This window comes from Thamnophis sirtalis, unplaced genomic scaffold (assembly GCF_051295495.1).
Source record: "Thamnophis sirtalis isolate CommonGarterSnake01/CBP01778 unplaced genomic scaffold, rThaSir2_p1.2 scaffold_2, whole genome shotgun sequence".
Classification (NCBI taxonomy): Eukaryota; Metazoa; Chordata; class Lepidosauria; order Squamata; family Natricidae; genus Thamnophis; species Thamnophis sirtalis.
The window spans coordinates 5,088,269-5,114,916 of record NW_028261382.1 but is presented as its reverse complement, the minus strand read 5'-3'; the positions used below and the strand labels follow the sequence as shown (position 1 = coordinate 5,114,916).

At 46.6% G+C, this 26,648-nt stretch overlaps 1 protein-coding gene across 1 annotated transcript in view; it reads right to left on the bottom strand.

Annotated features, from left to right (window-relative positions):
• Positions 1–25,486, bottom strand: part of HCN4 (hyperpolarization activated cyclic nucleotide gated potassium channel 4) — a 58,601-nt gene extending 33,115 nt beyond the window's left edge. The window contains exons 1-2 of the mRNA XM_087703626.1: positions 24,720–25,486; positions 7,200–7,623 (exon numbers count right to left, since the gene is read on the bottom strand). Of these exons, the coding sequence (XP_087559752.1) occupies positions 7,200–7,623; positions 24,720–25,486 (1,191 nt within the window). The remainder of the gene's footprint in view (positions 1–7,199; positions 7,624–24,719) is intronic.
• Between the last annotated feature and the right edge of the window lie 1,162 nt (positions 25,487–26,648).

Below are 26,648 nucleotides of genomic sequence, written 5' to 3'. Positions count from 1 at the left end.
CTATCCTATCCTATCCTATCCTATCCTATTCTTTCCATTTCTTCTATTCTATTCTAATTCTATTATATTCTAATTCTATCTATTCCATTCCATTCTAGTCTATATTCCAATATTCTATTCCATTCCATTCCAATATAATATAATTCCATTCCATTCCACTCCACTCCACCCCACCCCACCCCATCCCATCCTATTCTTTCCATATCCTATCCTATCCTATCCCATCCTATCCTATTCTTTCCATATCCTATCCTATTCTATTCTACATTCCAATATATCCTATTCCATTCCATTCGTTTCTGAAGAGAAACGTCCTGACAGTGAGAACAATTCACCAGGGGCTCCCAAAAAGTTCTGTGTCCTCCAACACTGGAGGTTTTTCAGAAGAGAACCGGGCAACCACCTGCCTGGAATGGAATAGGAATCATCTTCGTGGTGTTGCCCTCCACGCAGGAGCAAACGGAAGTCTTGTTTAGCTACAACGCAGACAAGAATCCTGCTACAATCCCAGCTCTGGTTCCCCGGAGGTTGCTTTCTTTGCAGGGTTTAATCAGGAGGCGCCTGATGAGATGTGACAGCACGAGAGAAAGGAAACTACAAAATAAATTTTCAGCCCAAGGTGCAGGTACTAAGCCTCCCAAAACCTCTCCTCGTTTTGAACCTCGCAGGAGGGAACAAGGAAATAATTCCGTTGAGCGTCTAATTTAATAAACCACCTTGGTGGCTGGCTAGCGTTTTCTTTTGTTTGGAAGCAAAAGGACACGCCGGCTCTTGTAGATCCAAGATCCACCGCTAAGAAGCTGTTAAAAGGAAAAAAAACAACTCTAGGGAGTGAGGTTGTTAGCGACTTCTTTCCGAAAACCAACTAGGATTTCCGGCTGAGCCGAAAATGAAGGTTGGAAATGAAACCAACACACAAAAATAAAGCAGTTAATTGATGGCAAGATGGGAATCTGGCACCTGTTCCCTGCCTCTCCAGGGGGGAACACATCCAATTTGGAATTTCCCAAAAGAAAACGCGTGACGAACAGCTGCAGACACGCCGCCAGAGGTGCAGACGAGGCTGGATGGAGGAGTGACGATTGGCGCATCTCCCACCTGAGCCCATTGCAAGGAATCACGCCACCTGCGATACAGGTGTGCTGCTTGGGACTCTCAGGGCCCAATCAGAGCCCCTTAATATTCCCGCCCCTTCCAGTTAAAGGTAAACGTTCCCCTTGCATATACGTGCTACTCGTTCCCGACTCTAGGGGCCGTTGCTCATCTCCATTTCAAAGCCGAAGAGCCAGCGCTGTCTGAAGAAGTCTCCGTGGACATGTGGCCGACATGACTCAACGCCGAAGGCGCACGGAACGCTGTTCCCTTCCCACCAAAGGTGGTGCCTATTTTTCTACTTGCATTTTTTACCTGCTTTCGAACTGCTAGGTGGGCAGAAGCTGGGACAAGTCACGGGAGCTCACTCTGTTACGCGGCGCTGGGGATTCGAACCGCCGAACTGCCGACCTTTCTGACCGACAAGCTCAGCGTCTTAGCCACTGAGCCCCCTTCACATGACTCACAGTTACAGCTTAATTTCAGTCCTTGATTTGCAGCCGCAATAGAGGTTGTAAAAATTCATCCGTAGGTGGGTGGCGGTCCTTCAGCGAGGCATCGTGCGATTGAGCCTGATTTTTGCCATCTTTTTCTTTTTGCTGCTGTCATTAAGCGAATCACACTGCCCTTAAGTGAATCACGGGGTTTCCCTGTCGATTTTGCATGCCTGGGAAGATCGCGAAGCACGTGATCCGGTGACCCACTGTAAACGCACCTAAACCTTGACCGTGTCACTGTGGGGGAGGGGGATGTCGCGATTGTTGTAAGTGTGAGGACTGGTCGTAAGTCACTTCTTTCAGCGCTGTTGTCCCTTCGGACCGTTGCAAAATGAACCGTTCGTAAGTCGAGGTGACCTGTAGCATGACTGCTGAAAACGGGACTGTTTTTTTTAACCCTTTTGACAAGGAAATGCCCTTAAATTGCGGCTTTATTACTCAATGTGAAATTAAAATGGTGCCGGGTCTCCTGATTGGGCGGGGGGTTGGACTAGATGACCAACAAGGTCCCTTCAAACTCTGTTCATCTGTTAAAATATTTAAAAATGCTTCTCTCTTCTTCAAGAAAGAAGAAACAACAGAGGAATTTCAGAGATTTTATCTATTTTGTTTTTCAGAGTCTTCCCACTCTGAAATGGCTTCCTTACACCCTGCAAGCATTTCCAGGTGTTAAACCATCATATACGGGTAGGCTCTGAGTTATGACCATTTCACATAGTGACAATTCAAAGTTGCGGCACTGAAAAAAGCGACTTACGACACTGTTTCACACTGACGACCGTTGCAGCATTCCCCCCACCCCACGGCCGCACGATTTATTTAGATTCGGATGCCTGCAAACCGACTCACAATTATGACGGTCACTGCATCCCGGGGAGGGGGGCGGTCACCTGCGATCCCCTTTTGCGACCGCCCTAGCAAGCAAACTCCACGGGGCAGCCGGATTCACTTAACAACCGTGGGACTCGCTTAACAACCGCAGGGATTTGTCTTAACGGACGTGGGAGGAAAAATGAAATGGGACAAAATGCGCTTCGCCAATGTTCTCGCCCGCGTAAATTTGGGGATCGGTTGTGGTCACAAGTTGAGGACCTCCCTAGTGAAGGCTACTTCGCCGGCGAATGGAAATAACGAAGTTGCCTCCTCTGTGAGCTTAACCTGAATTCATTCATCTGGCAAACAGGATGATAATTATGTTTCTACCGAGTGTCTCTTAGGGGCTTATTTTCACAGTGGTGCTGGGGAAAATAATAATTTGATCCACATGGATATCCCCTATTAAACCTTCACACCTCTTGATGGACAACCCCGGGACAAAACTGGACTTCAGAACTGGAGATGGCTTCCAGCTCTCTGATCGGCTAAAGGCGTTAATGGAGAGGAAGGCTCCATGCACAAATTATCACCCCCAAATAGTGGTGACATTCAATTTTTTTTTACTACCACTTCTGTAGGTGTGGCTTGGTGGACGTGGCAGGGGAAGGATACTGCAAAATCTCCCTTCCTTTCCCAGTCGAGGGAAAGGATACTGCAAAATCTCCCTTCCTTCCCCACTCCTGGGGAAGGATACTGCAAAATCTCCCTTTCTTCCCCACTCCTGGGAAAGGATACTGCAAAATCTCCCTTTCTTCCCCACTCCAGGGGAAGGATACTGCAAAATCTCCCTTCCCTTCCCACTCCTGGGGAAGGATACTGCAAAATCTCCCTTTCTTCCCCACTCCAGGGGAAGGATACTGCAAAATCTCCCTTCCCTTCCCACTCCTGGGGAAGGATACTGCAAAATCTCCCTTCCATCCCCACTCCAGGGGAAGGATACTGCAAAATCTCCCTTCCCTCCCCACTCCAGGGGAAGTATACTGCAAAATCTCCCTTCCTTCCCCACTCCTGGGGAAGGATACTGCAAAATCATTCCCTCCCTACCCTACTCTGGGGCCAGCCAGAGGTGGCATTTGCCGGTTCTCCGAACTACTCAAAATTTCCGCTACCGGTTCTCCAGAATCTGTCAGATCCTGCTGAATCCCCCCCCCACCTAGCCCAAATCTTTTTGGCACCTTAAGTCCCAAACAGAGAAGGATTAAATGTTGACACCTCTGTTTCCCATTGTTTTGGGGTGGGATACGCATATAAACCATTCTATTACTTCTGATAAATACCCCCAAAATAGTGCAGTAGAAAAGAAAGTGAAAATCACATAACGCCAGACCTACAAATATGAGCCAGTTTAGCCTAGTGGTTAAAAAGCTTACAAACCAGGAGACGGTGAGTTCAAGTCCTGCCTTAGCCATGAAAGTAGGAAGGCTGACTTTGGGCAAAACACCAGGAGATGGTGAGTTCTAATCCCACCTTAGCTACAAAAGCCAGCTGGGAGACTTTGGGCCAGTCACTGTCTCAGCCAAACCCACTTCACAGGGTTGTTGTTGTTATAGGCAAAAGAAGAGGAGAAAAGTGGATATGTTCACTGCCTTGAGTTATTTGTAAAACTAATGAAGGCAGGATTACAAATCAGTCAGTCAATCAAAATAAACAAATAAAAAGGAAACAAAAAGACCCCCACGCATCCTCTCCAGCAGCCTACAAATAAGCAGGGATTAACACCAGACAAACAAGCACAAAACAATATCCTAATCAAGGAACTACCAAGGAGAAAACCACATCCACATCAACACCAGCTGGGCAAATGACTGTACATAAACAAGGAGCAATTATGTTACCTTGTCAGGTAACGAAATATCTGCCAGCAAACAACCAGCTTCGGAGAGCACCGAGGGCTTCACAATAGCTCTTTTTTTCACATAATGACCAGATTGGCACCGAACCTTTTGCTTTAGAACTGAAGTTGTATACAAGGTAGAAATGGGCTCCTTTTTTAGATTCTTGGGTTGACAAACCAAGAAGGCACTAAGGGTTTGTTAACCTAATCTTGCGAAGCTCCTTCTCCCGTAACATTGTACGGGAAAACAAGGGCATACAAAACCTTTGCCAGACCAATCCTCGAATACAGCTCGCCTGCCTGGAATCCACGCTGTCTATCGGACATTAATGCAATCGAGAGAGTCCGGAGTCCTCCACACCTCTGCTCACAACAGAATCCCTGATGTCACCAGGGCAAAACTTTGGGCTTGGATAAGCTGGAACCCACGGTCTGACCTAAGTGTAGTACATAAAATTGTCTGCTACAACGTCCTACCTGTCAACAACTACTTCAACCTCAATAATACACGGGCAAACGATCGATACAAACTCAAGGTAAACCGCTCCAAACTCGATTGCAGAAAATGTGACTTCAGCAACAGAGTGGTCAACGCCTGGAATGCTCTGCCCGACTCTGTTGTTACAGCCTCAAACCCCCACAGCTTCAACCTCAAACTGTCCACCGTGGACCTCACCCCATTCCTCAGAGGTCCGTAAAGGGGGCGTGCATAAGCCCACCAGCGTGCCCACCGTCCCTGTCCTACTGTCCCCATTTATTTGTACTCATATCTTTCATTCATATCCATGTTTATACTTATACCTGTTATCTTGCACATGTTCGACAAACTAAACAAATGAAATGAAATAAACTCAGCTACTTTGTGACTTCTTGGTAACTTTGAAATTGAGAAGGTGTGTGTGTGTGTGTGTGTGTGTGAGTGTGTGCGTGTCTTGACTTCTAGTGACTGGATAATCCCTGAAGGTATCTTGGCAAGATTTCAGATGTGGTTTGCCTCCTTCTTCCTAGGACTGAGACTCACTGTCCCAAGGTCACATTTCTGTATCGGTGTCTAAGACAGGACTAGAATTCACAGTCCCCTGGTTTCTAGGCTGGTGTCTTAACCACTACACTTAACTGTCTCTCCTGGGAGAATCCTTACCACCCCTGAAAATAACATTTCTCTGCTTTGGTCTCTGGTTATTTCACGTGCAACGGAAAAGAACTCAACCGAAACTCTCAATTCCGGCAAAATACGACATCAGTTGATGAACGATTAATCTGTCCTCCACCGGCTATGAATAATTGCTTGACAACTCCTTCATTAATTGTAACATTGCCTGGTTAATCAGCTTTCTCTATCATTTTCCCACCTTCACACAGTTTGCGAATGTCATTCTCTCCTTTTACAGAAAAACAGCTGCCTGCCAACTGAGTTAGGCTACTCTGGAAAAAGACATTAACGATGCAAAATGGTAAGATGCCATCGTATTGTAGCAATAGGATTTAAGATTTGGCAGAAGATGGGACAAGAGACGGGAGCTCACTCCGTTAGACAGCACTAGGGATTCGAACCGCCGAACTGCCGACCTTTCTGATCGACAAGCTCGGCATCTTAGCCTCTGAGCTACTGCGCCCCAATCCTTTTATGTTCTTTCTTAAATCCGCCCATGAAGCTTATTCAATTTTATTATCTCTGGGCGATATCCATCTGCCCCTTATCAAGTTCCCTAATCACAGAACCCCCCGTGGAATTCAAACCGCGGTTACCAAGATTAGCCCGGTAAAATCCACTTCACTTTCCTGTCGTCACCCTCGCTCCATATTGCAGCAATGAAGCTAGTCAAATATTTACCTTGGATTTTTAGCCTATTATGCGCTACCCATCCCTCCATTAGCCTTTTCAGCAACCAGACACTGTCCTAGCTCTGGTGGAAAGCCAGATTGCAGCTTCTGGGGAGGAGGGGAGGGACAGGAAGAAACAACTGGCCCCACCAGAGAATAGAGCGAAGCGGAAAGGTGACGTCTGCAAGGCTAAGCAAACCATTGTGAGACCTACATTGTGGTCCTCTGGGATATTCGTTCCTGGAACCGGATTTTTGCAGCATATTAAGGAGCTAAAGGTAAAGGCTCCGGAGCCACATGCGGCTCTTTCACAGCCTCTGCTGTGGCTCCTTGTCGCCGGCTGGTAAAAGGAAAAAGGACGCCATTTTAGGAAGAGACTCTATGGTGGGGGAACTGGACTTCTAGTCAGCAGAGGAAAAAGGACACCATGCTAGGAAGAGACTCTATGGTGGGGGAACTGGACTTCTGGTTGGCAGAGGAAAAAGGACGCCACGCTAGGAAGAGACTCTATGGTGGGGGAACTGGACTTCCGGTTGGCAGAGGAAAAAGAACGCCATGCTAGGAAGAGACTCTATGGTGGGGGAACTGGACTTCCGGTTGGCAGAGGAAAAAGAACGCCACGCTAGGAAGAGACTCTATGGTGGGGGAACTGGACTTCCAGTCAGAGAGGAAAAAGGACACTGTGCTAGGAGACTCTATGGTGGGGGAACTGGACTTCTGATCAGCAGAGGAAAAAGGACGCCATGCTAGGAAGAGACTCTATGGTGGGGAACTGGACTTCTGATCAGCAGAGGAAAAAGGACGCCATGCTAGGAAGAGACTCTATGGTGGGGGAACTGGACTTCCGGTCAGCTCTAGAATTAACAGGAAGCTTCTGGTTAGGACCTTTGTGGCTCTTTGAGTGTTTAAGGTTGCCGACCCCTGGCTTATAGTGACGACATCTTCAGGGCCTTCCTTGTGTGAAATCGGTATAAATAGATCCCATCCATGTTCAATATATTCCACCCTTAGAATATAGATCCGTCCCCACCTCTTCCTTTTGCTCCGCTTAGGACGGCAGTTCCGTCTTTACTTACCTCTTCCCACTGATGAATGTAGCGGATGAGCCGAGAGAGTCGTAGGAGCCTCAAGAGGCTGAGGATTTTGGTGAAGCGGACAATCCGCAGCGCTCGGGCTGTCTTATAGACCTCCGAATCGATGCGGGTCTCCACGATCAGGAAGATGTAGTCCACCGGAATGGACGAGATAAAATCCACCACAAACCAGCTTTTGAGATACTTCATCTTAATCCTCTGGGGGTCCAGGATGATCTCCGTGTTGTCTTCCACCACAATCCCCGTGCGGAAATTGAGCACCAGGTCAATGAGGAAGAAGGTATCGGAGACCACATTGAAGACAATCCACGGCGTGGTGTTCTCGTCCTTGAAGAAGGTGATGCCGACTGGAATGATGATCAGATTCCCAACCATGAGGAGCAACATGGTGAGGTCCCAGTAGAACCTAGAGGGAAAGACGGAGACGTCGGTCAATGAGAAAGGAGGCACCAGGGGGATCTAAGACCCAAGGAAGGCACCCATTTTGTCCACCAATTGGACAAATGACAGCAAGGGAACACCTAGAAATAACCGATGGAGGGGAATATTTGGGGCTCTGCGTTGATTTTTGTGGTCCTTGATGGTCTCTGAGCTGGGTTGTTTCCTTGGAGACGTTTCATGATCCAACTAGGTAACATGATCAGAGTCAGAAAGTAGCAAACCCCACACCCTTCTAGCACTGATGATATTACTGAGTTTGGTACTGAAATGTCTGCAAGAAAACAGCCAAGCTCAGAGAGCACCAAGGTCCCTACAGTCCTCCTCCACACTGCAAACCCCACTCCCTTCTAGCACTGATGATGTTACCTAGTTGGGTCATGGAACGTCTGCAAGAAAACCACCAAGCTCAGAGAGCACCAAGGACTCCACTTAGAAATTAAGAACCAAGATCCATCTGTGCATACATTTGTCAGGCCTGCAATTATATTCCTTTTAGAATTTTGGCCTGCCACACTTTCTCTTATTTCATTATGCTGTTTCATAGGTATAGTTGATGGGAAGAGGGAATAGAAAGGAGTAGGATTGTGGAATGTATTGTTATCATTCTTTACTAGAAGCTCAAGGTCATCTTTTGTCTCCGCACTTTTACACCTGACCGGAAGCAGCTGGGTGGAGACGCCAGCGTGGAAGAAGAAGATTGGACCATGTGATGGATTGTGGGTGTGGGGACAAGATCATGAACATTGAGCCGAGGTGGTGCAGTGGTTAGAGTGCAGTACTGCAGCCACTTCAGCTGACTGCTAAACTGCAGTTCGGCGGTTCAAATCTCACCAGCTCAAGGTTGACTCAGCCTTCCATCCTTCCGAGGTGGGTGAGACTGTGGGGGCAATATGCTGACTCTGTAAACCGCTTAGAGAGGGCTGAAAGCCCTAGGAAGCGGTATATAAGTCTAACTGCTATTGCTATTAACTGGGTGGGATTCTGATGTCATTTCCAGAATTGGGATTTACACAGATGTACTGAGATGTCTGCTTTATTAAATTGGAACTTTAAGGATCGGGAAGCCTTGGACTCCGATTTAATTCTACATGATACTTGGAACGCTGACAACATTTAGTTTAAGAACTTCCTCTCAGGGTTAGCTTTCTTCCCCCTTTCCAACAACAATTGATCTTAACAATTCCCACAACAATTGATCTTAATTTTCCTCTTATCACTTACTACCTTTTTAGATGAAATTACATTTTACAAATACTGGTTTTTTTCCCGTACGTTGACTATGGATACTTTAAGATATTTTGTAGTTTGGGCTACTTTGTTTAAACTCCGAGAAAGGTGGGCTGTATGGCTAATATTTCTGCAATGAAATAAAGTCGTAAGTCACATTTGTTAGATTTGTTTGAAGTATATTTTGGTCCTTTTTAATTTGTCATTCTTTTTTCCTTTTTTCCTTTATGCTGGTTTGCATTTTTACGTTTGAAGATGAGCGCTAACGATGGTGTTTTTAATACATGCATATATAAGCTCTATTTAAGCTATAGGATAAAGTAGGTCACAATAAACATTTCCTATGAAGTTACCTAGTCCTGCTAGATATTTTTGTGTGTGTTTGTCTACAAAGAATCTGTGTAGCTGCAAATGAAAGAATAATGCATGATATTATCCAGAACATTTTGTCCCAATTTTTCACATTGCTGTTCCATTGTTCGGCTTGCTTACTTCCTCAGATAAAAGCCCACAGACATTTGCATCATTCCTTAATATTGGAAAAAAAAGGAGATTAAAAGTAGACTAATTTACCCAAATAAAAAGAAAACTTTAATGCAACAGACTCTCTTTCTTTCTTTTTTAAATGGATTTTTGTTTTGCTGCCGATTTATAATTGCATCCATATAAATCTTGGTCAGCAAGTATTTCTTCAATGTTTCACAACCAGGGAAATATTATACAGATTTATCTCCAGCCATGTCAAGGGGCAACACTCTGAAATATTAATATCAGTCACAAAAGCCACATTAATTCCAGGTAATCTGGAGGGTTTTGCTGTGTTTTTCTTTTTTTTTTAGTAGGGCTGAGCTGAAAGTTCTCAGATTAATTTTTTTCCCAGTCCCAAATGGAGCCTCTGGGGAAGCTAAAACTCTTTCTTTCCCCCCCCCAGGAATTAATCTTCCCATGCACTTTTATTCCATTACCTCCCGATGTTTCTAGGGCTAATTTGGACTGAAATTCAAGCCAACTTCATGGAGCCAAATTTGGTTACATACCAGAAACTAATTTAGAATGAGACAAATTCTCTCCCTTTCTCCCTCCTTCCTTCCTTCCTTCCTTCCTTCCTTCCTTCCTTCCTTCCCTCCTCCCTCCCTTCCCTCCCTCCTTCCTCCCTTCCTTCTCTCCCTTCCTTGCCTGTCTTCCCCTTCTCTCTCTCTCTGTCTCCATCTTCCTTCCTTCTCTCCCTCCCTCGCCTGTCTTCCCCTTCTCTCTCTCTCTGTCTTCTCCATCTTCCTTCCTAAAGGATGCGGTGGCTCAGTGGCTCTGATCAGAAAGGTCAGTAGTTTGGCAGTTCGAATCCCTAGTTCACGGAGTGAGCCCCCGTGACTTGTCCCAGCTTCTGCCAACCTAGCAGTTCAAAAGCTTGTAAAAATGCAAAAAATAGGGACCACCTTTGGTGGGAAAGGAACAGCGTATCATGCGCCTTCAGTGTTGAGCCATGCCAGCCACATGACCACGGAGACGTCTTCGGACAGCGCTGGCTCTTCGGCTTTGAAACAGAGATGAGCACCGCCCCCTAGAGTCGGGAACGACTAGCACATACGTATCTGCGAGGGGAACCTTTACTTTTACATTTTAATAATTCCTACCCAGCATGAATGATGGGAGTTGTTGTCAATCCCACCCAATCCCACAGAAATCAAGAAGGTCGACCAGCGGGCACCCTGGGTAGCTACTCAAACTCAAGGAGATGCACGAGGGACCTGTCTGTCAGGCCTGCATTTATATTCCTTTTAGAATTTTGGCCTGCCACACTTTCTCTTATTTCATTATGCTGTTTTATTTGTATAGTCGATGGGAGGGGGGAATAGACAGGAGTAGGATTGTGGAATGTATTGTTTTCATTCTTTACTAGAAGCCAAGGTCATCCTTTGTCTCCGTACTTTGACACCTGACCGGAAGCAGCTGGGTGGAGACGTCAGTGTGGAAGGAGAAGATTGGACCATGTGATGGATTGTGGGTGTGGGGACAAGATCATGAACTTTCAACTGGGTGGGATTCTGATGAAACTTCCAGAGTTGGGATCCCACAGCTATGTGCCAACATGCCTCCTTTATTAAATTGGAACTTTAAAAGATAGGAAGGAGAGGAGAAAGGAGAGGAATAGGAGAAAGGGAAAGGCAGAGGAAGAATGGGAGGGAATGTAAGAGTAGGAAAGAGGGGAGGAATGGGAAGAAGAGGGGAAGGGTAAAGGGGAGGAAGGGGAAGGAGAGAAGGGAAAGGAGAGGAGGAAGGAAGGCAGGAGAGAAGAAAGAGAAGAAAGGGGGGTAGGAAGGAGGGAAGGAGGGAGGGAAGGAAGGAGGGAAGGAAGGAGGGAAGGAAGGAGAGAAGAGAAGAAAGGAGGGAAGGAAGGAAGGAAGGAGAGAAGGAAGGGGGGAAGAAAGGAGGGAATGTAGGAGAGAAGGAAGGGGGGAAGGAAGGAGGAAAGGAAGGGGGAAAGGAAGGAGAGAAGGAGAAAAGAAAGGAGGGAAGGAGAGAAGGAGGGAAGGGGAAGGAGGGAGGGAAGGAAGGGGAGTAGGAGAGAAGAAACGAGGGAAGGAAAGAGGGAGGGAGGGAAGAAGAAGTAGGACCGTTGTAAGATAAGATGGATCTATGGGATGTTAAAAAAGCAATCTTCAAGTATATTGTTAACAGTAGGGAAAAATTGTTATAAATACATATTATTAATAACAGTTATGAGATCATATAATTGTGAATGTATATATGAAATTGATAAAATAAAATAAAATTAAAAAAATAAAATAAAATGGAACTTTAAGCATAGTTTTGCCTTCGATTCTGATCTGATTCTACGTGGTATTTGCAACGCTGAACACCTGTCACTGCATCGTATCCCAACGAGAGCAGACAGTCACTTCAACGGCAAGGCCTCCTGTCCCAAGGAAACGTACTTCGCTGCCATTCCCTTTGAGCTCATCCTCTTTAATGCTCTGGGACAGATATGAGCTGCATTAAATCCCTCGGCTCAGCTATCAATTAGTCATGGAACCACATTTGGCAACATTGCGCTCAGTTCTTTCCAAAGCAGTTCTCATCATAAAGGCGAAAGCCTCTTAAAAGAGATGCTCGCTTCGTATTCTTTCGATTCTCGTGCCAAGAAAGAAAAGAAAAATTACATCTTTCTAAGGAAATTCCAGACTGGATTTGTGGGTTGTTGTTTTTTTTTAACTTGATTTAGATTTAATTCCATCCTCCCAACTTTTAAGAAGAAGCCCCTTCATCTCCCTTCTGCACTTACTAAAAACACTGAAAAGGGTCGCAAGTTAGTTAGTTAGCACGGTGGGAAGTTATCACCCAGCCCTCTCCCAGAAAAATGAAATATCCTAGGAAATATTGAAAAGGCAGAATATTTCTCTGGGATGTGAAAAGAAAGAAACATGCTTTAAAAAAACCGAATAGTTTCCTGTAGCTTCCTGCCCATCCCCACTTTGTCAATAGGCCATTGAGAAGGCCAGGCTAGCCCACTTTACATAATAAAGACTTCCCCACTGCAGCTGCTGGGGGAAGGGATATTACTCAACTCTCCACATGGCATCTGAGAACTCATCTATACCTGAATTCATCACAGCCTAGAGAGTAGCCCCCTGCATGGCACCATGGGAGTCTGACAACCAATCAGAATACATTTCTTACATAGGAACAGGAAACAGAGAGGTGGGACTAAACAGGGTATAAAAAGCCTAGCAAGCCCCTCCCTCAGCCCTTCTCTTCTTCTCCACCAACATTGAAACATGCGATCACCTTTTCTGGTCAGGGCTCAAGCCATGTGGCCCTGTCCACCAATAAACCATCTTTCCAAGCTGGCTGGGGAATTCTGGGAGTTGAAGTCCAGACATCTTCAAGTGGCCAAGGTTGAGAAACACTGACCTAGATAGTTACAGATTACCTCTTCTGCTACTTTAATATAATTCTGCTCAACAGAACCTTGTCCCCTGTTTTTGTCCGATGACGAGAGACCCAACTGGGAGACAGAGGCCCAAGTCAACAAAATAACTTTACAGATTTTGCAGTCTGCTGGAAATTTTTGCAACTGTGGGAAGCTTTTAACAAAACAAAGCCTTCCTAACATTTTGCAAAATTCATCCTGGATTATTTTCGTTTTGATGACACTATAATCCTTTCAAGGAACACGCCGAGTCTTATTTCCCTCCATTGCAAGGAGCCGCTGATAATATCAACCATAGGCTGACACGACAAGCCGCCGTTTCAATAAAGCCTGATAAATAAAGAGCCGAGGTGGCGCAGTGGTTAGAGTGCAGTACTGCAACCACTTCAGCTGACTGCTATCTGCAGTTTGGCGGTTCAAATCTCACCGGCTCAGGGTTGACTCAGCCTTCCATCCTTCCAAGGTGGGTAAAATGAGGACCCAAACTGTGGGGGCGATATGCTGACTCTGTAAACCGCTTAGAGAGGGCTGAAAGCCCTATGAAGCGGTATATAAGTCTAACTGCTATTGCTATTGCGAAAGCTAGCCACTGCTGGACTTTGAAGAACAGATAAATGGTCCTATTCTGGTCATATAGGGAAGACGCTGAGCTTGTCAATCAGAAAGGTCAGCAATTTGGCCGTTCGAATCCCCAGCGCCGCGTAACGGAGTGAGCTCCAGTGACTCGTCCCAGCTTCTGCCAACTTAGCAGTTTGAAAGCACGTCAAAATTAGGAGCCACCTTTGGTGGGACGGGAACCGCGTTCCATGCACCTTTAGCATTGAGTCATGCCGGCCACATGACCACAGAGGCATCTTCGGACAATGGTGGCTCTTCAGCTTTGAAGTGGAGATGAGATACATGGGCAAACAATTGATGCAAACTCAAAGTAAAACATTCCAAATTCAATTGCGGAAAATATTACTTCATCAACAGAGTGGTCAACGCCTGGAATGCTCTACCTGACTCCGTTGTTACATCCTCAAACCCCCCACAATCTCAAACTGTCCACCGTGGACCTCACCCCATTCCTAAGAGGTCTGTAAGGGGGCATAAACGCACCTGGGGGGTCTACCGTCCCTGTCCTACTGTCCCCATTTATTCAGGATGGGCCTCATAGTATTCCAAGGTATTCAAAATCATTCTCATATTGTCTTTAATTTGTCTTTTAGGTAAAAAGCCATTTTGATCTGAGTGGATGAAGCCATTTAAATATTTTTTAAGTCTCTCAGCTAGTATAGATGCAAACAGCTTGTAGTCTGAATTCAATAAAGAGATTGGTCCCCATTTATTCATACCTATTTCTTTCATTCATGTCCATGTTTATATTCATACCTGTTATCTCGTACATGTTTGACAAACTAATAAATACAAAGTCTCTATTTCTCCCCCCCCCTCCAAACTATCCTTATGGAACACCTTGCCCCAGAGGTCCAATTACCCCACCACCACCACCACCCAACTTGCTGATTTTTGCTAAAAACTGCCAACTTCTGACAAGCTTTTCAAAATTAAGGGGCTGCTGGGAATGCTTCATATTGGATTTTGGTGCCTGGCTTGATATTAGTTATCGGAGAGTACAGTCATTTTTAATTAGTAGAGTCTGAATTTTTCAGGAGGTTGAGTTCTCTCTTCATTCCCAGTTTTCTTACACTAACGATCACCCAGAGCCTTGGCACTAGTGGGATGGACATTTGGGGAATAGATAAATGAATAAATCGATGCCTTTTCCCTTTTCCCTTCTTGATCTAATTGTCAGGCCTGCAATTATATTCCTTTTAGAATTTTGGCCTGCCACACTTTCTCTTATTTCATTATGTTGTTTTCATTAGTATAGTTGATGGGAGGGGGGAATAGACAGAAGTGTTCTAAATTGCTTCTCTCCTTGATTAGTTTCCACCCGTTGCTTCTTGTCCTGCCTTCAGGTGCTTTGGAGAATAGCTTGACTCCCTCTTCTTTGGGGCAGCCCCTGAGAGTTTGGAAGATTGCTATCATGTCTCCCCTAGCCTTTCTTTTCATTAAAGTAGACATACCTAGTTCAACCGTTCTTCATATGTTTTAGCCTCCAGTCCCAATAAGCATCTTTGTTGCTCTTCTCTAAAGTCTCCACATCTTTTGTACATCGTGGCGACCAAAACTGAATGCCGTATTCCAAGTGTGGTCTTACCAAGGCATTATAAAGGGGTATTAACAAGTCACTTGATTTGATTCCATCCCTCTGTTGATGCAGCCTAGAACTGGGTTGGCTTTTTTGGCAGCTGCTGCCCCATGGCTAACTAATATTTCAATGGTTGCCCACTAGGACTCCAAGATCCCTCTCACAGTTACTGCTATTGAGCCAGGTACCACCTATACTGTACCTGTGCATTTGGTTATCCCAGCAAGAGAAATTAAGATTCCACAGCCTTCATGTTTCCACAAACACCTAAATTGGAAGTCCAACAGAAGATTGAGGCAGGATGTCAAGGTAATTATAATTCACAACTGGGAAATGGATTAATAGGCAGGTTTACATCGGCTTACTTAGGGAAACATTCTATTCTATTCTACTATATTGTATACTCTACTCTATTCCTTAATCTGTTGTATTCTATTCTATTCTATTCTATTCTATTCTATCCTATCCTATTCTATCCTATTCTATCCTATTCTATCCTATCGTATTCTATTCTACTATATTCTATACTCTACTCTATTCCTTAATCTATTCTATTCTATTCTATTCTTTCCATATTCTATTCTATTCTATTCTATTCTATTCTAACAGGTATAAGTATAAACATGGGCATGAACAAAGGGAATGAATACAAATAGATGGGACCTCTTAGGAATTGGGTGAGGTTGATAGACAAAATAACAGAAAGGGGGAACTTTAGCTTTCGATCAATGGCAGAAGTGAATTCCACATTCAGAACTTCCTGGATGCTTCTAACCCTCTTTTCTCTTTGGCTTCTCTCAACCAACATGCTTGGGAAGGCCTCGTCTGGGCCAACAAAACCCACAGAAGGGCAACCGTGCCAAGCCAGAAGGGAACACATGGCTCAGTCTGTGAAAGCTGGCACGGGTAAAATATGCCTCCTTATTAACATAAGGGCACATGGTGCCTTCCTCAGCAGTCAACAAACATCGTGCGTTCTGCCATCCGGAAGCCAAAGAAACGCCGACACAAAAGCAAATAAAAGTTGGGAATTCATAGGGTTCACGATGGAAATTAAAGACAAAGAAGAAACAGAATATCATTCAATATGGGACTTAAGGTACAATTGGTTAGATAACAGATGCAAAGATTAGAAAATCAATGATGAAGGAATGACCAGCAAGCCAGAAATAAGCACAGGTATAAAGCTATATAGAAGAATACGTATTGTAAGCAATATTACTACCAGATTGTACAAAAGTGTAAATCAAAATATATAAAATGATACATGTTCCGATATCTCAGGGGCTGCCCCAAAGAAGAGGGAGTCAAGCTATTCTCCAAAGCACCAGAGGGCAGGACAAGAAGCAATGGGTGGAAACTAATCAAGGAGAGAAGCAACTTAGAACTGAGGAGGAATTTCCTGACAGTGAGAACAATGAATCAGTGGAACGGCTTGCCTCCAGAAGTTGTGAATGCTCCAACCCTGGAAGTTTTCAAAAAGATGTTGGATAACCATTTGTCTGAAATGGTGTAGGGTTTCCTGCCTAGGCAGGGGGTTGGACTAGAAGACCTCCAAGGTCCCTTCCAACTCTGTTATGCTATTCTATTCTATTCTATTCTAAATGTATAGAGAAGTATGTTAGAACCATGGAAACAATAGGTATAAGTATGTCATATAATATTAAGTGTATGTATATACACCTAAAAAGGTGCTTCTTTTCCAAAAAGCAACTGGACTTTTATTTGTTCTTTCCTCTGAAGATGTTTCGAGAAAGCTTCTTCAGTCTGAGTGAATGGTTGGTAATGGAAGGATTTATTCGTCCATTCTCCAGTCAAAATCCATTCTTCCTCGGTCCCTGCCTCCCTCCCTTCCATAGAATAGAGAGTAGAGTAGAGTAGAGTAGAGTAGAGTAGAGTAGAGTAGAGTAGAATAGAACAGAACAGAACAGAACAGAACAGAACAGAATATGGAAAGAGTAGAATAGAATAGAATAGAATAGAATAGAGCAGAGCTGGAAGGGAGAATAGAATAGAGCTGGAAGGGACCTTGGAGGTCTTCTAGTCTAGCCCCCTGCTCAAGCAGAAGAACCTATAGTATTTCAGGCAAATGGTTGTCCAATCTCTTCTTAAAAGCTTCTAGTGTTGGAGCTTTCACAACTTCTGGAGGCAAGTTGTTCCACTGCTTAATTGTTTCAACTGTCAGGAAATTTCCCCTTAATTCCAGGTTGCGTCTCTCCTTGATTAGTTTCCAACCATTGTTTCTTGTCCTGCCTTCAGGTGCTTTGGAGAATAGCTTGTCCCCCTCTTCTTTGGGGCAGCCCCTCAAATACTGGAATGCTGCTATCATGTCACCCATGATTCTTCTTTTCTTTAGACAATCCAAACCCAAATCCTCCAATTCCTTCCTTCCTTCCTTCCTTCCTTCCTTCCTTCCCTTTCTCTGTCTTTCTTCTCCACCTTCCTCCTTTCCTTCCTTTGCTAAAATCTCTACATCCCTCAATAAAAAAAATGTGGGGCAGCTCCCAATGACAAGGGCTATTAAATTATTTGAAATCAAATATTGGGCACCTGCCAAATGCCCTCCTAATGGCCAGCCAGGTCAGGGGGTAAGGAGACAAGTCACCTTGCTAGGAAGCTGGGGAGCTAAGAAACCAGGGCTCTTAGGATGGAGACAAGAAGTCTTGAGAATGTGGCTTTATCAGCTCCCGGAAGATAAAACGGTCCCTGTTTAGAGAAGCTGGAAAGCATTACGAGACCTCCTTGGCAGAGGCTATCTGCATGTGTGCATGCATTGACAAAATATGCAGAGTGTGAACATTTAAAGAGAAGATATGAAGTCTGAAGAACACATCCTGGCTCAGCCCTGCCTATCAACAGGGTCTGGGGGGGGGGGGGGGCGTGCGTTATGACTCCCATTGTGCCCAGACAAACATAGTTACAGATAAGGTAAAGCACATCTGTGTTAGTCGTTCCCGACTCCAGGGGGCGGTGCTCATCTCCGTTTCAAAGCTGAAGAGCCAGCACTGTCTGAAGACATCTCCTTCTCCTTCCTTCCTTCCTTCCTTCCTTCCTTCCTTCCTTCCTTCCTTTCCTTCCTTCCCCTTTCCTACCCTCTCCTTCCTTCTTTCCTTCCTTCCCCTCCTCTTTCCCTCCTTCCTTCCTCTCCCTTTCTTCTTTCCCTCCCTCCCCTCCTTCCCTCTCCTTCCTTCCTTCCCCTCCCTTTCCTTCTTTCCTTCCTCCTCCCTCTCCTCCCTGTCCTTTCTTTCTTTCTTTCTTTCTTTCTTTCTTCCTCCTTTCTGTGTCTTCCTTCCTTCCCCTCTCCCCCTTCCTTCCCTCTTCTTCCTCCTTTCCTTCCTTTCCCTCCTCTTTCCTTCCTTCCTTTCTTCCCATTCCTTTCATTCTTTCCTTCTTTTCCCTCCCTCCCTCCCTCTCCTTCCTTCTTTCCTTCCTTCCCCTCCTCTTTTCTTCCCCCCTTCCCATCACTTTCCTTCTTTCTTTCCTTTCCCTTCCTTTCCCTCTCTTTCCTTCTTTCCTTCCTCCTCCTTCTCCTCTCCTTCCTTCCTTCCTTCCTTCCTTCCTTCCTTCCTTCCTTCCTTCCTTCTTTCTTTCCCCTAGCTGGATTTCATGGCAGCACTTGAAGCCGGAGTCTCTACCTTTCTGGCCTGGTTCTTCAACCCTTAGTCCAAGCTACCTTCCCAGTCTCCAGCTGCTGTGGCATTTTGCACATACTCCTTTCCCCAAAGGAAACAATGAACTGCATGTTGAGAGGAGGCGCACCCAACAGCTGTATCCCACATGCAAAAAAACAAAACCCCAGATTAATTTCAATTCAATTTAAACTAAATAAACAATAGATACTTTCCAAAATTCTCCATGGGGACACTGAGTTAATGACAGCAATTCTAACTCCCGGTTTAAAGTGCCAACTTGGGAGTCTCCTTAAAATAATAATAATAATAATAATCTACTCAGAAAAGTTGCACACTCTCCATTCTGAATCGCAGGAGCTGATAGAAGGGAGGGGGCTGGGATGAAGCAGCCCCCCCAATCTTCCAAGCTCAAAGTCCCTTGCAATCCTAAGGATGGGGGGAGGGGAGGGTGGGAACGTCCTCTCGTTCTGGCCCGTTTTTCAGATCTCAACTTCTTCAGATCTCCTGTCTTCTTCCGCCTACCAAATCTCCGTCCCATCCCATTCGGGACTCAGATCGTTATCAGGCTGATCAGTGGCGGGTTGCTAACCAGTTTACTACCAGTTGGCTTGTGCTCACACCCAACACTTCTGAGCGTGCATGGAAGCATCTGGGTGTGTGGGCGGAGCCTACCGCCAACGCCACTACCGGTTCGGCCGAACTGGACCGAACCAGGAGCAACCCACCTCTGATGCTGATGGAGGAAAACTTATAATATTGCAGAATCTAAATCTGGATCATTCCTAGGGACCAGAGCAGTGGTGGGTTTCAAAATGTTTTGGAACCTACTCTGTGGGTGTGGCCTCCTTTGTGGGAGTGGCTTGCCGGCCATGTGACCTGGTGGGAGTGGCTTGCCGGCCATGTGTTTTCTTCCCCCCCCTCTCTTTCCTTCATTTTGTCTCTCTGTCCCTTTTTTCTTTTTTTCTTTCATCTCTCTCACTCTTTTTCTTTCTTTTTTCTTTTTTCTTTTTTCTTTCTTCCTTTCTTTCTCTTTCTCTCTTTCTCTCTTTCTGTCTCTCTCTCTGTGTGTGTGTGTCAGTGGTGGGTTTCAAAAATTTTTGGACCCTCTTCTGTAGGTGTGGCCTGCTTTCCGGGTCCACTGGTGGAACCTCTTCTAACCGGTTCGGTAGATTTGATGAACCGGTTCTACCGAAGAGGTGCGAACTGGTAGGAACCCACCTCTGGACCAGAGGTTTTGTCTTCCGAGCTTTCGGGCCCATGCTGCAGCCCCCATCCTCAGGGAACTTCTCTCTAGCATTGTGTGTGTGTGTATGTGTGTTTGTTTTGGGCTATTCTGTGTGTGGCATTTATACGGTATCTGTTGTGTGTGTGGCCTTCTGGTTGTTGATGGCTGGCTATGAAGCCATTGGCTGTTGTCAATGCTTCTCAAGTTTGGGTTACCCCTTTGATCCATCAAACCTGAGGAGGGAAGAGCTTTGGATTATGAAGAAGCTTTGTCATTCTCTGTGACTAACTAGGCATTTCCAGGAGGACTTCAAAGCTTTACGGTTAGGACAACTAACAATATTCAGAGACTTACTGAATATGCATGAGCTTGTTTTTTTTGCTCTCACGGCGGCTAATAACTGATGGTGATTAATATCCCTTATGAATGTGACCTATTGCCTTTTAAATTCTCAGCCAGGGGCTGCAATCAGTCTGGTCTACAAGCAAGGAATTCCAGTGGCTAATTCCAGAGGTGTTTCCTGAGCTATGCCATCAGCTAAAAGCATGGCCATTAGTTCACCTGGACTCCCAAGGTTAGGGAGAAGGAGAAAGGCATATTTTAAATATATATATTAGTTCTAAGTTGCTTCTCTCCTTGGTTAGTTTCCACCCATCAAGGAGAGAAGCAACTTAGAACCGAGGAGAAATTTCCTGACAGTTAGAACAATTAACCAGTGGTTTATTCTTTATAATCCTGGTTTATTTAGTTATTTAGTTATTTAGTTATTTAGTTATTTAGTTATTTAGTTATTTAGTTATTTAGTTATTTAGTTATTTAGTTATTTAGTTATTTAGTTATTTAGTTATTTAGTTATTTAGTTATTTAGTTATTTAGTTATTTAGTTATTTAGTTATTTAGTTATTTAGTTATTTAGTTATTTAGTTATTTAGTTATTTAGTCATTTAGTTAGTTATTTAGTTAGTTAGTTAGTTATTTAGTTAGTTATTTAGTTAGTTAGTTATTTAGCTATTTAGCTATTTATTTAGTTTTTTAGTTAGTTAGTTAGTTAGTTAGTTAGTTACTTAGTTAGTTAGTTAGTTAGTTAGTTAGTTAGTTAGTTTGTCAAACATGTACAGGATGGCAGGCATAAGTATAAACATGAACAAAGGAATACAAATAAATTGGGACAGTAGGACAGGGACGGTGGGCACGCTGGTGGGCTTATGCACGCCCCCTTGACGGACCTCTTAGGAAATGGGTGAGGTTCATGGTTAGAAAGTTTAAGGTTAAAGTTATGGGGGTTTGGGGGATGTAACAACGAAGTCGGGTGGAGCACTCCAGGCGTTGACCACTCTGTTGCTGAAGTCATATTTTCTGCAATCGAGTTTGGAGTGGTTTACTTTGAGTTTTTATCGATTGTTTACCCGTGTGTTTAAGGTTTAAAGTTTAAGGTTTATTGTATTTATATGCCGCCCTATTCCCAGAGGGACTCAGGGCGGCTAACAAACCCGAGGGGGGAGGGCAAACAAGAAGGGATACAACAAAACAAGGTGCAAAAAGAATTTAAAAAGACAGTCAACAGTCACACAATTCGAGAGGGGAAGGGAATTCGTCAACCCCAGGCCTGCTGGCACAGCCAGGTTTTAACGGCTTTGCGGAAAGCCTGGAGGGAGGTGAGGGTCCGAATCTCCACGGGGAGTTCGTTCCAAAGGGCCGGAGCAGCCACAGACAAGGCCCTCCCACGGGTAGTAGCCAGATGACATTGGCCAGTAGATGGAACCTGGAGGAGGCCTAATCTGTGGGATCTGATGGGTCTTTGGGAGGTAATTGGCAGCAGGCGGTCTCTCAGGTACCCAGGTCCAATACCATGAAGGGTGTGTTATTGAGGTTGAAGCAGAAGAAGTCATTGGTTGAAAGAGAACAAGCAGGAAAGGTGGAGAAACCCACGAAATGCTTTCTCTATCACGTGCTTCATTTCTTAAACCACAAAGGCATCTCTCCTGCCCCCCTCCTCTTTCAGCCCACACATTAAAAAACCCCGGACGCCTGCTTCTTTAATTTGGGCAAAGTTGTTGTGTAAGCCGATTGTAATTAAAATCAACATCACCGGGGCTCTTGATTGCACGCTAAACCATCCCTTGTGGCCAGGAAAGTTGGACTGAACAGCATAAGGTTGATTTGCAACCAGGCAATTCGCCTTTTTTTCTTTTTTTTTTAATGTAACTCCTTCAAAGTTTCCTGGGGCTCAGACGCCGAATGGAAAAAAGGAGAGAGAGGAAAATAAAAGTTAATTTCGGCCACTTTTCCCTTCTTAACGTCTTTCCATCCCAAGGAATTAAGGCTGTGTGGAGCAAAAACAAAACAGGACAAAACAGAAGGCTAGCAAGAAAGAAAAGAAAAATGTAACAGAAAATCAATGTAGAAAAGATGCGGAGACTCTCGAAAGAGTGCAGAGAAGAGCAACAAAGATGCTTAGGCTAAAACATGCGAAGAACGGTTGCAGGAACTGGGTAGGTCTACTTTAATGAAAAGAAGGACCAGGGGAGACATGATAGCAGTCTTCCAATATCTCAGGGGTTGCCCCAAAGAAGAGGGAGTCAAGCTATTCTCCAAGGCACCCGAGGGCAGGACAAGAAGCAATGGGTGGAAACTAATCAAGGAGAGAAGCAACTTAGAACTAAGAAGAAACTTCCTGACAGTTAGAACAATTAATCAGTGGAACAGAAGTTGCCTCCGGGAAGTTGTGAATGCCCCAACACTGGAAGTCTTTAAGAAGATGTTGGATAGCCATTTGTCTGAAATGGTATAGGGTTTCCTGCCTAGGCAGGGGGTTGGACTAGAAGACCTCCAAGGTCCCTTCCAACTCTGCTATTGTATATGAAGAACAGTTGCAGGAACTGGGTAGGTCTAGTTTAATGAAAAGAAGGACTAGGGGAGACATGATAGCAGTCTTCCAATATCTCAGGGGTTGCCACAAAGAAGAGGGAGTCAAGCCATTATCCAGGGCACCTGAGACAAGAAGCAATGGGTGGAAACTAATCAAGGAGAGAAGCAACTTAGAACTGAGGAGGAATTTCCTGACAGTGAGGACAATTAATCAGTGGAACAACTTGCCTCCAGAAGTTGTGAATGCTTCAACACTGGAAGTTTTTAAGATGTTGGATAACCATTTGTCTGAAGTGGTGTAGGGTTTCCTGCCTAAGCAGCGGGACTTCCAACTATATCAGACAAGTGGGAGGAAGGAAGATTCAACGAGGTTTGACTGAATGTGTGGGATTCAGCACCCAGAATTCCCCAGCCAGCATGCGAATAAACTTTTAAGAGGTGCGGACTTCAACTCCCAGAATTCCCCAGTCGGCATGGAACATTTCCTCACCCAGGAATTCTGGGACTTGAAGTCCACACTTCTCAAAGTTGCCAAGATCGAGAAACATTCAACTACACGGCATTGCAATAAAACTATCCCACCCCCTCTGGCTGGTGTTTCTTCCCCCCTCCAAGGCCTTTTTCCTTGCCCTCCCCCCTCACTTTTCACTAGAGGAATGAAGAGAACATTTTGCACTGAATTAAGTTTCCCCACAGGATTAAGGAATTCATTTCGACGGGAGATCCCAATGCAATTTCCCTGAGGACATCACTCCCTCTCCCAGCCCAGCCCACCTTGCAGGGTTCTTAGGAAGATAGAGTTCAGCCTAAGCACACCAGTTTGCCCACCATCCCTGTCCTACTGTCCCTCATTGATTCCGTGACCCGTCAAAAGCGCGTTCCACAAAAGCGCGGTCGACGAAATCGCGTATGTGACGTCATCACAACGCGACGAAAAAGATCGAAAAATTGAAATAAAAATTAAATTACAGCAAGCCGATTCACATAAAGGTAAGGGTTAGGTTAAGGGTTAGGGTTAGGTTAAGGGTTAGGGTTAGAGCGTTAGCGTTACGTTTAGCGTTAGGTTAAGGGTTAGCGTTAGGTTTTTCGTTACGTTAAGGGTTAGGTTTAGGGTTAGGTTTAGGGTTAGGTTAAGGGTTAGGGTTAGGTTTAGAGCGTTAGCGTTACGTTTAGCGTTAGGTTAAGGGTTAGCGTTAGGTTTTTCGTTACGTTAAGGGTTAGGTTTAGGTTTAGGGTTAGGGTTAGGTTAAGGGTTAGGTTAAGGGTTAGGTTTAGGGTTAGGTTTAGGGTTAGGTTAAGGGTTAGGGTTAGGTTTAGAGCGTTAGCGTTACGTTTAGCGTTAGGTTAAGGGTTAGCGTTAGGTTTTTCGTTACGTTAAGGGTTAGGTTTAGGGTTAGGTTAAGGGTTAGGTTAAGGGTTAGGTTTAGGGTTAGGTTTGGGGGGGTTAGGGGAAGGTTTTAGCTTTATTTTTACATTTTTCGATCTTTTTCGATCTTTTTCGTTGCGCTGTAATGACGTCACATACGCGCTTTCGTCGACCGCGATTTTGTCGTCCGCGGTTTTGTGGTAGAACCCATTGATTCATATCATATCCATGTTTATAAGACTACCTGCTATCTTGTACATGTTTGAAAAACTAATAAATATAAATACAAATACAAACACCCTCAGCTCCCTCCAGTTATGGGTGGAATAAATCCACCTGATGGAGCCACCAGTGGCCAGAACTCAAGAATCAAGCCAGCCCTTCTCCAGCTAATAACTTTAATGGAAAGAGGGTACGCTTCTGACCAGCTTTTAATGGGGAAAAAGGGGGCATCTAATTTCTGGTTCCTTCCCCCTTCCCTTGGATCCCAGGACAGACTTAAAGGGTTCAAACTCAACCCCGCCAGAAAGTTGCCAAAGGCATCCAAAGTGCCGGAGCCAGACGCCCCCGTTTCCCCGCCCGGCAGCTTCACTCCGGATTGACTCCGCCTTGGGCTACCTGAAGTCGCTGTACGGGTGGATGATCCAGAAACCGGCGGATTTGACCCTCTCTTGCTCCCGCTCCACCGCCTTCTGGCTGCCGAACATCCGCAGGGAGAATTTGTTCACGCCGGGCTGCAGCAGAGCTCCGAACTGGCGCTGCATGAAGCCGGCTTGGCCCAGCCCCAGCTCGTCCTCCGGGCTGATCTGGTCCCCCGACGCCCCGCTGCCTTCCACCTTCACGAAGGCCGCGTCGGGCGGCGCGTCCTGGCGGGGAGCGGAGGCCGCCGGGGTGGAGGAAGAGGAGGAGGCGGCGGTGGCTGTAGGGGCGTCCGCCAGGCCCGGGGGGCTCCTCTCGTCGCCCGGAGAGGCGGCTTCGCCTTCGTGGCCGATCAGGCGGCGACCCTCGCCCGAGTCGTGCGGGTGGCGGCTGGCCAGGGACGAGCGGCTGCCCTTCAGACGCCGACAGTCGCCGTTGGTGCTGCTCTTGGCGCCCGGCCTGGGAAGACCCCCGCCCGACGCCTCTGCGCTCTCCGCAGGGCCGCCTTCCGAGGCTCTGGATCCCGCGCAGGGTCTCGACGGCTCCGCGGAAGCCCCTGCGGCCCCCGAAGGCGAGAGCGGGTGAAGGCGGATGCTCTTGCGCCGGGCATCTTGGCAGCCGCCGCCGTTGCCCCCGCCGCCGCCGCCGTCCTCCTCTTCCTCCTCGTCCACCAGCGAGGTTTTGGATGCGATCTGCTGCGGGAGGCTGTAGAGCCGCTTGCGCATCGACGGCGGCAAGCGATCCATGGCCGGGGCCCGCGGGCCGGGCCGAGCAGGAGGAGTGGGTGGGCGCCGCTTGGAGGGCGGCGAGGATGTGGAGGGGAGCGCCGGCTGTGCCAACCTTCTTCTCCTCCTCCTCCTCCTCTTCTTCCTTCTCCCCGCCGGCCGGCCGGCCCCCCACCAGCGCCAGGCTCAGGGGACGGCCGCCAGCTGCCCGGACGCCGCGCTGGTCATCTCCTGGGGGGCTGCTTGGAGGGGGTCCCCGCCGGACGAGGGCCGCGGAGCAAGGCCGGCAGCCGAAGGAGCGGAGCCCTCCAGGGAAGCCGCCCCTTCCACTTCTCCCTCCAGGCGGGGGCGGCTCCCCACACTTCCCAAGCTAGCAGCGGGGGTGCTGGGCCGCCGCCTCGAGGAGCCCACCGAGCCGCTTCAGGAGGCCAGGGACCCGTGGGCGCCGCCGGGACATCTCGGCCGGGAGGTTCCCCGAGGACCAGCCCGGAGACGCGTCTGCTGCTTCCCGAAAGGCGACATCGTCACAAGGAAGGGGAGGATGGGGAGGAGGAGGAGGGCGAGAGGCGGGAGGGCGGCGGTGCGGGGCGCAACAGCCGCACACGCGGCGGCTGGGATCCAAAGCGGCGGCGGCGGCGCAAGGCGCAGAGAAGCCGGCGATCAGCAGGACTTGCGCGCCCCGGTTGGGGTTACATCACTGCTGCTGTTTGCTCCCATCTCTCCGGGTTCAGGCAGCAGCAGCAGCAGCAGCTCCAGCTCCGGAGCCTGGGAATATTCAGGAAGGCGGCGGATCCGATTGGGTTGCCACTGGAGTCCCCGCGTCCAATCGGCTGGGTCTACCTGAGCCGGCGCCCGGCTTCTTAAAGGGGCAACACCTTGGGAGGGGGCGCTCGGCCCTGGGAAGGGGGAAGGTGGGGGGGGAATCAAAGAGGAGAGAGAGAGAAAGAGAGAGATGTGGAAAGAGAGGGAGAGAGAAAGAATGAAAGAGAAAGAGAGAGAGAAAGAATGAGAGCGAATTAGAGAAAAAGAAAAGGGAGAAGGAGGGAAGAGGAAGAGAGGGATGTGGAAAGAGAGAGAGAAAATAAAAGAGAATGAGAGAAAGAATGAGAGTGAATGAGAGAAAAAGAAAAGGGAGAGAGGGAGGGAGGGAGGAGAGAAAGGGCGAGATGTAGAAAGAGAGAAA